Below are 12,072 nucleotides of genomic sequence, written 5' to 3' on the forward strand. Positions count from 1 at the left end.
CACATATCAAACAAAATTGACAGTTCAGCCATATCAAAGGATCCTCTTCCCCCTGATTGACACAGTAGTATAAGGGGATGTGGTACAGCACCCTACCTGACTTCCTTTACAACCCCCCCTCCCACCCAAAAAGTCACATAATTTTAATGTCCACAGCATAGACATCAGCATACTGAGCCATTGTGCCAGTAGAACACCACACTTGAACTACATGGGCATCTAATGAAAACCAATACAAAGATAATTCCTAATGTAAAGTAACATTTTCGACACTGCATATACAGACTCTCAAGCCTAAAAAGATCACACGTTTCAGAGTTAAACACAATGTATTTAATGCTTAAATAATTGTTTTTGACCATCCAGTGTTTTTGTCATACAATATGCTATTCAGAGCTACAATCAAATAATGTCTTTATGTGTCCTTAATGTGAGTAGGTTTTAAATTAAGGAAATACTTCACCAAAAAAGAAATCGAATATGAAATGCCCCAGTTTTCCTTTAATGCCACAGCAGCCGTTATAAAACCAAATTGACACACTGCTAAAAATGATTACAAACAGTCTAACAGTGTACAGAGACTCCTACACCTTATAGCCAATACGCACAATACAGTTATAATTTTACAGCGAGCCAGCCTACTAGCAGTACATTCAGATTATTTCGTTCTTGTAGCAGAAGCTGTCCTCCGGTTTTACATAGACAGACAAGACATCACACCCTCAAGAAGCTATCAAACTCTTTTTCATCCTCATCCCAACATGATCAATGTTTTAATGGTATTGTTTTTCATTTTAAAGTATAAAATCGGTGACAAATGTTTGGGCTATATGTGTACACAGACAAAGGGGCTTATTTGTCATTTGAATACAATGTTAGCAAACCTGTAAAAGTTGTACTTAAAATAATGTGAACAGCATGCATGAAAATATGAGTACTCTGAAAGGCTGCATTTTGTAGGATTTGATCCATTCCCACTTTGGGAATTACTGGAATTTGATTTTCTGGAAATTCCCTTTGTTAAAATCAAACCAGCTTTTTTTGTTTTCATGTACAAACATTATACCTGCTCTACTAGTTAATTATACAAGAACCTGTGAAGTTACACTCAAAACTTTAAAAGTGGAACCGTTTCAATACGTTTTGAAAGCACTTGAAGAGGTTAGTCTCCTCAGTGCATTCTCAACCCCTAGCGTACACTTTATTAAGAATTTTACACATTGTAATTTTATATACAGAAAACAGCTTTTGTGTTAGTATAAGTTTTAAAAAGGAAGAAAAAAAATCCCCAAACAATTTACATCCTGACAACAATGGTTTCAAGAAAAAACTATAAGGCGAGTGTTGAAGTTGGATCAGAAGTGTTCCATTAGATTTAGTTTTTTTGTGTTATTGTGTCTACTTCATTCTTTCCACCCACCTTGTGGATTGAGCTCTTGTGCCATCTTTGGTCACAGTTACACCTGTGTGGTTGTCGGTAACGGAGTCTTTATCGTTTTCACAACAAATGGTGCTCCTCAAACAGAGCTCTCACACAACACCGGTGGACCGATGGCACGTATCGTTTCACACAAAACAGGAAGCAGAATCATTGTCCACGGGTCCACCGCAGTCAGATAGGCCAGAACCTCCGGGTCCTGTCACTGTCAGGAGGCGAGTTCTTCATGCTCATGTGTAAGTCAGAAGGGTCAACTCCGCTCACGTGAAAACCGTTTGTTTGAAGCAGATAGTTGCAGACTGGACCCTGAAGACGCCACACTGTCGCTTTCTAGCCCTCTGAACTCGTCCTCCCAGGAAACTTCTAACCTTGTTCCTGGACATCTGGAACACACAAAATAGTACGTCACATATCTTTTCAATGATGTACCCCCGGTGAAATAGGTGTTCAGCCAAGCACCCTCAACAGTGCAAAATTATTTTTGGTTGAAAAAAGATCTAATACACAGTGCTGTGCCATCAGTGTCTAATTTAATATAGATTATATACATTTATCTTCATGAACATACACTTATATTTTATTGAATATTTATGAAATAACTATTTTAAAGGATTTTTGAATGGATGCTAATTTTTAATATACTTTTTTGTAATCTCACATACGCCCTGGAGTGCCTTCATGTACGCCCAGGGGTACAGGTACCCCCATTTGAGAACCACTGCACTATTGTAATAACTTTATGTGAAAGCACAAAAACGATGACGATCTTTCAATCCTCTGAATGACAGAATGACAACACGTTAACACAACCTGATATAGTGACCTCGGTTACCATAGAAACTCTTTTCAAGGCTTCACAGTAGTGCCATATTTTTTTTCTGAGTCAGTTTTGTGCAGATGGAATGATTCACTGCAAACACAACACACAGGCGAACAGCAGCAGGGATTAACAGTCTGGCCAGTGGGATAACACACTCTTTTTGGATGCTACAATGCTGTTGTGAGTTGGGGATTTAGTGGACAAAAACAGGCATGAGGCAGTATAATGCTGAGGTGTTTACCGCCGTCAGCCCTGTTCCCTGTTCACACACATGGAGGGCAGAAATGTTGCCAGGGGGATAACCAGGCTCAGACATCAGTCAGCCTTTCCCCTTTTGAGTCTGTCGGACAGCGAGACAGAACCACTATCTGGGGAGGGGTAACCTAAAGGGATAGTTTGACATTTTGCTTTCTTGAGATCAATGCCACTCTCATGTCTGAAGTCAGGTACAGAGCTGCTGCCAGGAGGTGCTTAGTGAAGCATAAATACTGGGGGCAAAGGGAAACAGCTAGCTTGGCTCTGTCCAAAGTAAAAAAAAAAAAAGAACTCCCAGCAGCCTGGCGCATACGCCATAAATGTTTTCTAGCTTCCAGGTTTCCTCACGGGGGCGTGTGGTCCACTGAATACGCTCACTAGTGTTTAACCTGCCAGGCCCCGCCTGCAAACCGCTGCTCTGTTGCATTGTAACAACGTCACAGATGTTTAAATTGCTTTTCTCGGCATGAGGAAGGTTAAACAAATGGATAAAATATTCACAATAAAGAATCATAATTGACCTTGTTTGCAGTTTGACATGTCCTGTCAACAGTTTTACAGACGCCTCTTTTTCAATAGCATGCTGCAGGGATGACGTCATTTTATAGGCCAACCCCTAAACTTCGCACTAGTTCCCTCGTAAAAAAATAAGAAGGGATTTTTCGACTGGATTTTGGATTATTGCATGATATTAACATGTTGTATTCGGCAAGATACGCTGCACAAATAAACACTACCTTTATGATTTTTAGAGCATGAATGCAATCGGCAGAAGTGACTACACCACGGTTGCATGAGTGTAAGTATAAATACAACAAGGCTGTGAAGGGGGACTAGTCGACGGGATACCGCTTTCCACTCTCATTTAACCACTTTCTAGAAACCGGCTTTTTAAGACACGTAAAAAGCTTCAAAGTTCACAAGACGGCCATCTACTGACACATACGATATCGTAGAACAAAACGTTAAAATCCCTTCAGCTTGTGTTAACCACAGATCTTATTTGGGACATCTAACCAAAAATGCATTAAAAAAAAAAACATTGACTTTGAGATATGGGAACCGGAAACTCCTTTCCAGTTCCTATTATAAATATATAGCTAATACACACATACAGGTGAAAATTACTTTTCACAGTTTTCGGTGAAGTTTCGTGCTGTAACAATGTTTTGGCAAACCACAGTGTATCCGTGTATCTTCTGTGCAGCATATCCACGGGTTGCCTGGCAACCTCACTGTGTGTGATGTCATGTCTCCTGGAAGTAACTGCGCAACGCTGTTGTTAATCAAGAAGCAGTTACAGCACATAACTCCCCCTCAAGCCACAAAACGTTATTACATTATTGTACGAGACGCAATTAGCAGTGACGGTAGGTGGATTTCTGAACTTTGGAGCAATTCAAGCAAAGAAGAGAAAAAAAGCCAATAAGCATAATTGCCAAAATGTTAATTTCAAGGGAAGTGTAGAGAGTGAGTGTGCACTGAAGTGAGGAGAGTTTGAGGACAGTACAACTAAATGGGACCAGAGTATAATAGAGCTGAATGTTTTCAAGAAGAGAACTTGGGAAATTGCCCAAAATTGGAGCCGGTATGAATGTAATCATATGGAAAGAATAATGTACAGATACTGTACACGGATTCATTCATACTCTACACACATACGATGCTAATTGTGTGACGGCACTGTACCTGGTAGAGCACAATCATCCCTATGAGTGTAGCTTTTTATCCCCTGATCGTCTGTCATCCTTTCTCCTGCTGTTTCTTGACCCTGCTGGCTAGAAAACACAAACACACACAGAAATATAGTTGAGACGTGGCATTCTTATCTTCCGATAGGAGGGGGAAAAAAACAACACACAAACCTGGAACACAAAACTGAGACAAAGGAGAAAACAAAACCCTCCACACTGTAGGAAAAGCAATCAGAAACGTGCAGGTTAGTAGTAGCTTCATTGTTAGGAATATTATTAGGAACCCAAACCACACAGCAACCAGACCTGGAGGAAGACATGTTATATTACTATGGAAAGAGATAGAAACAAAAGAGGCAGATGGTATTTTCACTGCAGAGTCACGGCACTCATTAGTCATATTGTTGACTAATCGGCTCAATACTTTAAAAGACCATTAAAACCACACAGTCAGGAGCAGAGTCAGCATCCCCTTTGTTATGCAAACACAATAGACACCACACAGTGTCAAACCACAGCATGCACGAATGCACTTCAAATGGCTGCATTTACGTTTTTTTGCGCAGAAGAGAGATCATGAGGACAGTTATCCTGAACCAGTTAATCCAGTGTTAATCAAACATTCACCTGCGCCGCTGGAGGAAAACAGGATCACTCTGATCCTCTGTTTGACTTCATTGTTTATCTTAAAGCTGCACTCAAACAGCAGTGAGATGTAAAAATAAGGTGCCTGAAAATCACATGTGGTAACAAACTGGGCTTTTTTTAGAGACAGATTTTCATTCTCGACCTCTTTAACCCCAATTTCCCTCTTAACAATCCTCCTAAAGAAGCTTTAAAGTTCCAAAAGTTATTTCATTCACATGCATGACAATTTCACAGAGTATTTATTCTGTATCTGCTTGTTCCAGAACGAAGTGAAATATTTAAAAAATGTTTTTCATATCAATGTCTGATTCATTACATATGTCCAATTGTTCTTTTGTGGTACAGCCCCAGTTTGTGGTTGAGGCTGATAAAACAGTCTTTTTTTTACATTTAGTCTCACTGAAGTTGTAAGCCTAACTTTTGTATTATCTGTGAACCTTCCACCAGTTATGTTCTCCTAACTCCTGATCCAGTCATCCCATCCAGAATAGACCTTGAACCCAGGAACACAGTTCATGCCAACCTCTGACCCGTCTTCCTGCAGAGGACTCTGCTGAAGGTCTCGGTGCCACCTGTCACCTCCTTGTTTTTCTGGTGTTGGAGTAGAAACGCGCCGAATAACCTTCCTGATTACCTGCCCGTGCAAGAAGGATGTCAACAAAAGGAAGAAAAAAATCTGATGGAGTCTGCTCCCTGTGACGAGAGCTGGTTAAGAAAGTGATTAGTTGTATAAGTTATACATTACTTTTCTACTGACGAGGTTACCATCGTGGTCCATATAGTGTTCCTCTGTCACAGTCTCGCCTGGGATATTCTTTGCTTGTTCTCCCTGCAAGCATTTGTGGTTATCACATGTATAAAAGCTCAGAAAGGGCTGATTCAAATGTGAACAATCCTTCACCATCACCACACCGAAACATCACTTCAAGAGAGAACCGCCACGTCAGAAAGAGGCTGAGTGCTACTTTAGTTTTCAACCAGCCAATCTAAAAACCATGAGCTGTGAGCTATGTTGTATAGTCATGTACACAAACATGACTATCACTGCAGTTATAAACTATCAGAACACCAAGCAATACCACTACAATGCACACCAGACTGAGCGGTACAAACCAAACCAAAGCTCAACCCAGCTTCTCTTCGAGGTTTTCGAAGGTACCTTTATAATGAGACGGCGTCTGAAGATTCTGGTGGTTACAGTCTGTTCATCCTCTGAACCGGAATCTACACTAAATAGCTGTACAGGAAGGTTTTTATAAGATCATTACACAAACAGATGGAGGGAGTCAGGAGGAGAAAGCAGCAGGAAAAATGTGTTAGTTGAGACATTTTTGGTGATGTCCTTTATGTACTTCAACTCCACGGTTGGCTGTATGAAAAAAAAGAGAAACCTGCAATAAAAGCCTGAAGTTTATGTTTCTTCAGCGCAATTTATACCATAGGTTTAGACGTGTCTCCTGCAATACAATATATCGTTCTTTCGTAGCTACAGATAATTAATTATGTACTACGCTGTTTTAAGGACTGTTTAGGGTATTTTTAAATTGGTTAATTCTTATTACCTGGACTTTTTTCTCCGACACTAGTGCTCCCTCTTCCTTTCTGCCATTCGATGATTCCGACGAGCGGTCCTGAGGTGAGTGCTTTGAGTTTTTGCCGTTCTGTCGGGACCTCCCTGATTCGGCCCGAGACGAGGAAGTGATGGAGTCACTGGAGTTCTCTTGGCTGTTGGCGAAGAAGCACAGAGTTCATTTTTTCACAAAAGTGAAATCATTTGGAAAAATATGTTTTTTGTGTCTGAAAAGAAAAAAGCAGTAGATTTCAAATTCAGGTTCACAAGACCTTTTTTGTCGTTCTGGGAGAGATTGTGTTTGAAGCCTACAGTTTGTTTTATACTTTTACCTTTCCCGCCTGTCGAGCAGGTCCGAGCTGACACTGCGGCCTGGAGTCGGTGGTTCCACATTGACGCTGGATGAATCACTGTGCCAACCTGAAAGTGAACACACTTCTTTTTCTGCTTGTTCAATCTGATCAAGAGTCTCTTGAACACTGGCCTCGGGCATCTCTCTGTCCTCCTCTTTCTCCTCTGAGCCTTCTTCTTTCTCCACCTCCTCCAACAGAGATGCCTCTTCTGTTTCTCTGTTTCCCTCCTCTTCTTCCTCATTGGATTCAGACTCACTGGGCTGACGTTCCCCGAGCGCCTCAACCCAGGCCTGAGGGGAGATCGGAGCAATGGTTCGTTGCTCGGCTGCCTGGTCCTCTTCTGTTGTCCCACAAATATCTCTTTCACTGCCACACAACCCTTCTTCATCTTTAAACTGCAGTTGTCCATCTGTGTCATCCTGGTAGACCCTTTCCCCACTGCCCCCATCAACATTTTGAACCTCAGCAGTTTCATTTATACCCTCTATGACAGCCTCGGCCTCTATTGCGATACAACCTTTTTCCACCTCATGTCCAGTTTCTACAAGATTATACTGCTCCTCTGACAGATTCTGCACCTCCTTGTTCCCATGACTTATCACATCTTTCTCCTCCTCTGGAAACCCCTCCTTCTGTTCCTTCAAAATGTTATTCTCTAGTCTAGACCTATCTTTTGTTATCATCTCACATTTTCTTTCCACATTTTTAATCAAGTCCTGTTCGATCCACTTTTCCACAAATTCATTTCCCTCAGCTAACTCTGCTGCAACCATCTCAACAACCTTCTCTATGTCCACTGTCACTTCCTTTTCACCTCCTTTAAAAAATAAATCCTCCTGTGTTACATTGGGGGAACCCATATGCACTCCTCCATCTCTCATTTGTGGTCTGTCGGGCGATGAAGGGGTTATGGATGATACTGATGAGAGTGAAGGGGAAGATGTGGAGTAAGCCATGTCGATGTCTAACTCACACATCGCAGGAAGGGAGTGTGACTTGGGCCTGTGGCTAAACTCCTCCTCCTCGCTCAAAAGCAGCTGGTCGTTCAGAGCGATGTGGGGCTTTATGACCTTGGGAGGAACAGGATCAGGGAGTACAAAAACTGGGGCAGACAGGGCCAGCTCACATGGTCTGGGGGGACTCCTAGGGGGGCTGTCTGGCTCTCTGCTACCGGGCTCTATCTCCGGGCTCCAGGGCAGGGGCTGGGGGTGGGAGTCAGCCAGTAAAGGAGTGTCTGGTTCTGGGTAATGGTAGCGTTGGTGGTGTTGGGCAAAGGAAGGGTTGGGGGTGACGGGGAGTTCGGGCTCCAAGAAGTTGGGGTCAGAGTGCAGTGTGGCGGGGGATTGCAGCTCCGCTAGAATGCTCTGATAATCTGTTGGTGACAGGATGACAAATGTAGAGACATACACACACCTAAACATACCACAAAGGAAACATAACACACACAAACACACACACACACCCTGACACAAACACTGTATGACGTGGACGATGGCACAGAGGTTGAAGTGTAAAGCATGTATCCAGACAACCACTAGCTGAGATGATGATGTGTCACAAGCTATGGCAGTATGACAAATTATTATCAAACATACCAAGTAAAATGTAATACATATATACAATACATTTTGAAGTATATATGTTTGAAAATGCAAATATTTAACACTTAAACTATATTTAAGATATATATTTAAAAAAAATGTAATCATAAAAGCAATGTCGTGTCCATCAATAGTTGATTTCAGGTGAGGTAAGACATTGAAATTGGGATACATTAGTGATGTAAGGCCATATTAATCATGTAGTGTGGGATGGGATGAGAGTAAGATATTAATATTTGCCAGGGTGTTCGGTTACATGCTCACATGACACAGTTGACAGATGAGATATATGAGAAGGAAGAGGGGAGAAGAAGAAACTAAATAAAGGAAAGAGCATGCTAAATCAATATTTCCATTGTTGAAGGGTCAATGGGGGTTCGAGTTGGAGGCGGGGAGATGGATGGAGCAAAACTAAACTGGCAAGCAGGACAGGGAGACAGGGAGCGGAGAGGAGGGGAGGAAGGAGTGGGGCTTGGACAACGTGACCCAGAGGCAGAGACGGGAGGGAGAGTAGACAAGGAGAGAGGGGAGACAGGGCGAGAGGAGGCCAGCTGGGTCACAAGAGACTCTTTTCTTGGAGACACAGTGACAGAAGATGAGGCCACACCTGAGGGTGAGGAGGAGATGGGAGGAGCAGGTGTGATAAGGGGTTCAGATGGTTTAGGGGCAATAGAAGAGGGCATAAGGGTGAGGATGGCAGGTATGGTTGCTGGTATAGAAGGTGCAGTAATATGAGAAGACGGGCCAGAGCTAGATCCGGATAATATGAGAGAGGAGGTGTTTGGTTCAGCAAGTGAAGGGTTTAGAGTTGGCGTGGTTAGTGAGGGGGAGGTTGGGACAGACGTGGGAGAGCACGGAACTGAAGAAGGAATGTGTGAGTCAGCAGCAGGTGAGGGAGGTAGAGGTGAGGTGATGAGGGGGATTGGGGAGGATGGGCAGGGCGAGAAAGGGAAGGCAGGGGTCTGACGAGGGTCAGCAGGGGGGCACTGAGGGATGAGGCGTGGGTGACGAGGGGAGAGGGAGTTGGTATGTGCTTGTTTAAATAGCGCTGGAGGTGCCAAGTCTTTGAGCGAAATGGAGGACTCGTAACTCGGAGAGCGGCGTGGGGAAAAGGGGTGGAGTGAAGAGTGAAGTGCTGCAATGGATGTAAGGGGAGTGGGTGGCGGGGTTGGGGTCACCGATGGACAGAAGTGGATGGGTGTCTGCAGGATGAAGGCAGCTTGAGTGCTTCTGGGGGTTAAGGGGATAACCAGGCATACTATAGGAATGGAATATGGCAGGATGTATGCAGAAGAGATACAAAGAGTTAATTAGAAGAAGAAGGAAGAGGAAAAAAAAAAGACATTTGTTTAATGTGAAACATGCTTGCACAAGAAGACAATGGATGATGTAATGCAAGGGTGTGTAGAGGAAGATGCAAATGAAAGATGGATAAGGACAGGGCAACACATGGCTCTTAATTTGTTAAGAGCTGTTATGTGCTGTAATCAGCAGTAGATGCTGCTGTGGGGAGGCGACGGGAGGCAGGAGAAAGAGGAAGAGGAGGCAGTCTGGAGAGATTCTCTCATCTATCCAAGGAAGGCTCAGAGGAACTGGAGGAGAACTAAACTAAAGCAACAGAGAAAAGCAAACTCTACAGGGTTATATAATTTCTACTTAAGTCAGAAGTAATTGGAAAAAAACATTTAAAGTAGTACGTAGTATGCAGCATGCACTTATTGCTCATTTGTGACAACTGGAAACACAATTGTGATTATTTGCTCTGAGACCTGATGCTGATTAATTCAACAGAAGCCAATTAAAATCAGTGCAAGTGTTAAAGTGATATTAAAAGCATGGTTATCATTTAGTGAATTGAAGACCAAGACATTTATATTTAAAGTAGAAAACCATAATCATTTAAACTGTAAAGCATGGAAATCAGGAATGCATTAGGAGCCAGTTGTCCAAACGAAATCCAAAGCTGACTATTAATCAGCTTCTCTAGAGATTTGAACCAGGACTATAAATGTCATCCATGCATTGACACAACAAAAAAAGGAAGCAGGGAGAGGTAAGAGGTCAGCTAGACGGAGCTAAACTTTACCATCAGCCTGATCCCGGAAAACAGCGTTATCATCGGTAAAACATCTCGTGCCTGAAATGTTACCATAGTCAAATATTGGGCCCTCCAGTAAAGTCACAATATCCATCCGATTGACTTTGGTCAGCACTGAAGTTAAGGCATCCGCTGCAGAAAAAAACAAAAGAAAAGTAATTTATTGAGTCACCCCTAAAAAACTAAGGTTTGTAATTATGAACAAAACATCTTAGGCCAATGTAGCAATAAGCTTGTCCCTATATGTAAGCATCTTGTCCGGGTTGATGCTTAAGGATATCTAAACAGTTGACAGGTTAGAGAGATGAAAAATACAGACAGAAAGAGAGTATAGACAGAGAGTGAAGGTGACTAAGATGGACTACACAGACACTGTGAGAAAAAACCTTTGTTTTAGTGGACTAGCATGAAAAGTTTGTCTTCTCAAGGTGATTAACTTTTTAGCCATAAATCAAGAGAAGAAAGACTCAAGAGAAGCGAGAAAGAGACAGATACATTTCTCAGATGTAAAACAGCCTTACTTGTGGCGTTTTTTCCTTCCCGACTGACCCATTTCTTAAGTAGCATGAAGCTCTGGGCTGTCAGAGAGTTGGGGTTCTCAAGCCTGACGTGATTGATCTCATCCACTGTGAAGTTCATCTCCCGAGCCAATTCTGTGACGAGACAAAGACAGCGACTCAGAAATATTTAAACTTTAATGTACTTAAATATACTTGCTATTTATATTCAAAACACACATCAGAGGGTAGTTTAGATAGCCAACATATATTCTTTGTAAATTACTCTGTCAGCCTGAAGATGGCAGTAAATAACAGGGTTTGAGACCAAAAGAAAAAAAGTTAGGTAGAAGCAGATTAAGCAAGAGAAAAAAAAAAAGATGCAATGCAGAATGTTTGTCACCTGTCCAACTGAGTCCCAGATGATCTGCAACGATAGCCATTCGCAGGTCTGTTCGTTCACAAGGACTCTGGGGACCTGACAAGATAGAGGAGAATGACTCATCAATAAGATTCACATTCTTCTCTCCCTATACACTTATTTTAGAGAGAAATAAACATGTACATAATGTTCCTTTTCTGGCCACTTGTTCATTAAAATTAAATATATTAATTGAGGTTGTGTTCAAATTATACTACAATGGTTAGCATATGAGTGTTATATGGTTGTAATATGGGTTAAATTAGTTCCCCAGGATGGCAAGAAAAGGATATTTCACACTAGAGACATTATGGGCAACTGAAATATGTTCATAGAGTAAGTGGTGCTCTGTGACTGTTTGTGGTATGTATCCTCTAAGCAGGCAGTAACTGTCATGAGAATCACACAAAACAAAGCATAACATGACTGTCAACAACAGACTCATTGCTCTACAAATCTAGGGTGGAAAGATCTATGTTAGAATCTAAAATGTCAACATGCGAAGACGCTTTTGTGTTATTTGCCAACGCTAGTCAGCTTAAATGGCAATTGATAGCATGAGAAATTCTGTAAGGACAAACTACAACAATAACTTGGTAGCCACCCCGCACAGACAGACAGACAGACCAGGTAGTCAAAAAAGGACTGGTTGTGCCAGTGGACCAGTCACAACTACT

The 12,072-nt window shown here is 42.1% G+C and overlaps 1 protein-coding gene across 1 annotated transcript in view; it reads right to left on the reverse strand.

The window, feature by feature from the left end:
• Positions 1-138: 138 nt before the first annotated feature.
• The window catches only part of LOC306746755 (ankyrin-3-like), a gene marked incomplete at its 5' end in the record, with an annotated part of 94,850 nt that continues 82,916 nt past the window's right edge, over positions 139-12,072 (reverse strand). Inside the window, 10 exons of the mRNA XM_079229716.1 lie at positions 139-1,821; positions 4,203-4,291; positions 5,386-5,489; positions 5,601-5,684; positions 6,015-6,092; positions 6,418-6,580; positions 6,758-8,150; positions 10,466-10,609; positions 10,999-11,130; positions 11,378-11,452. Coding sequence (XP_079085842.1) covers positions 1,802-1,821; positions 4,203-4,291; positions 5,386-5,489; positions 5,601-5,684; positions 6,015-6,092; positions 6,418-6,580; positions 6,758-8,150; positions 10,466-10,609; positions 10,999-11,130; positions 11,378-11,452 — 2,282 coding nt within the window. The 3' untranslated portion in view covers positions 139-1,801. The remainder of the gene's footprint in view (positions 1,822-4,202; positions 4,292-5,385; positions 5,490-5,600; positions 5,685-6,014; positions 6,093-6,417; positions 6,581-6,757; positions 8,151-10,465; positions 10,610-10,998; positions 11,131-11,377; positions 11,453-12,072) is intronic.

Source organism: Taurulus bubalis, assembly GCF_910589615.1.
Source record: "Taurulus bubalis genome assembly, chromosome: 14".
Lineage (NCBI taxonomy): Eukaryota > Metazoa > Chordata > Actinopteri > Perciformes > Cottidae > Taurulus > Taurulus bubalis.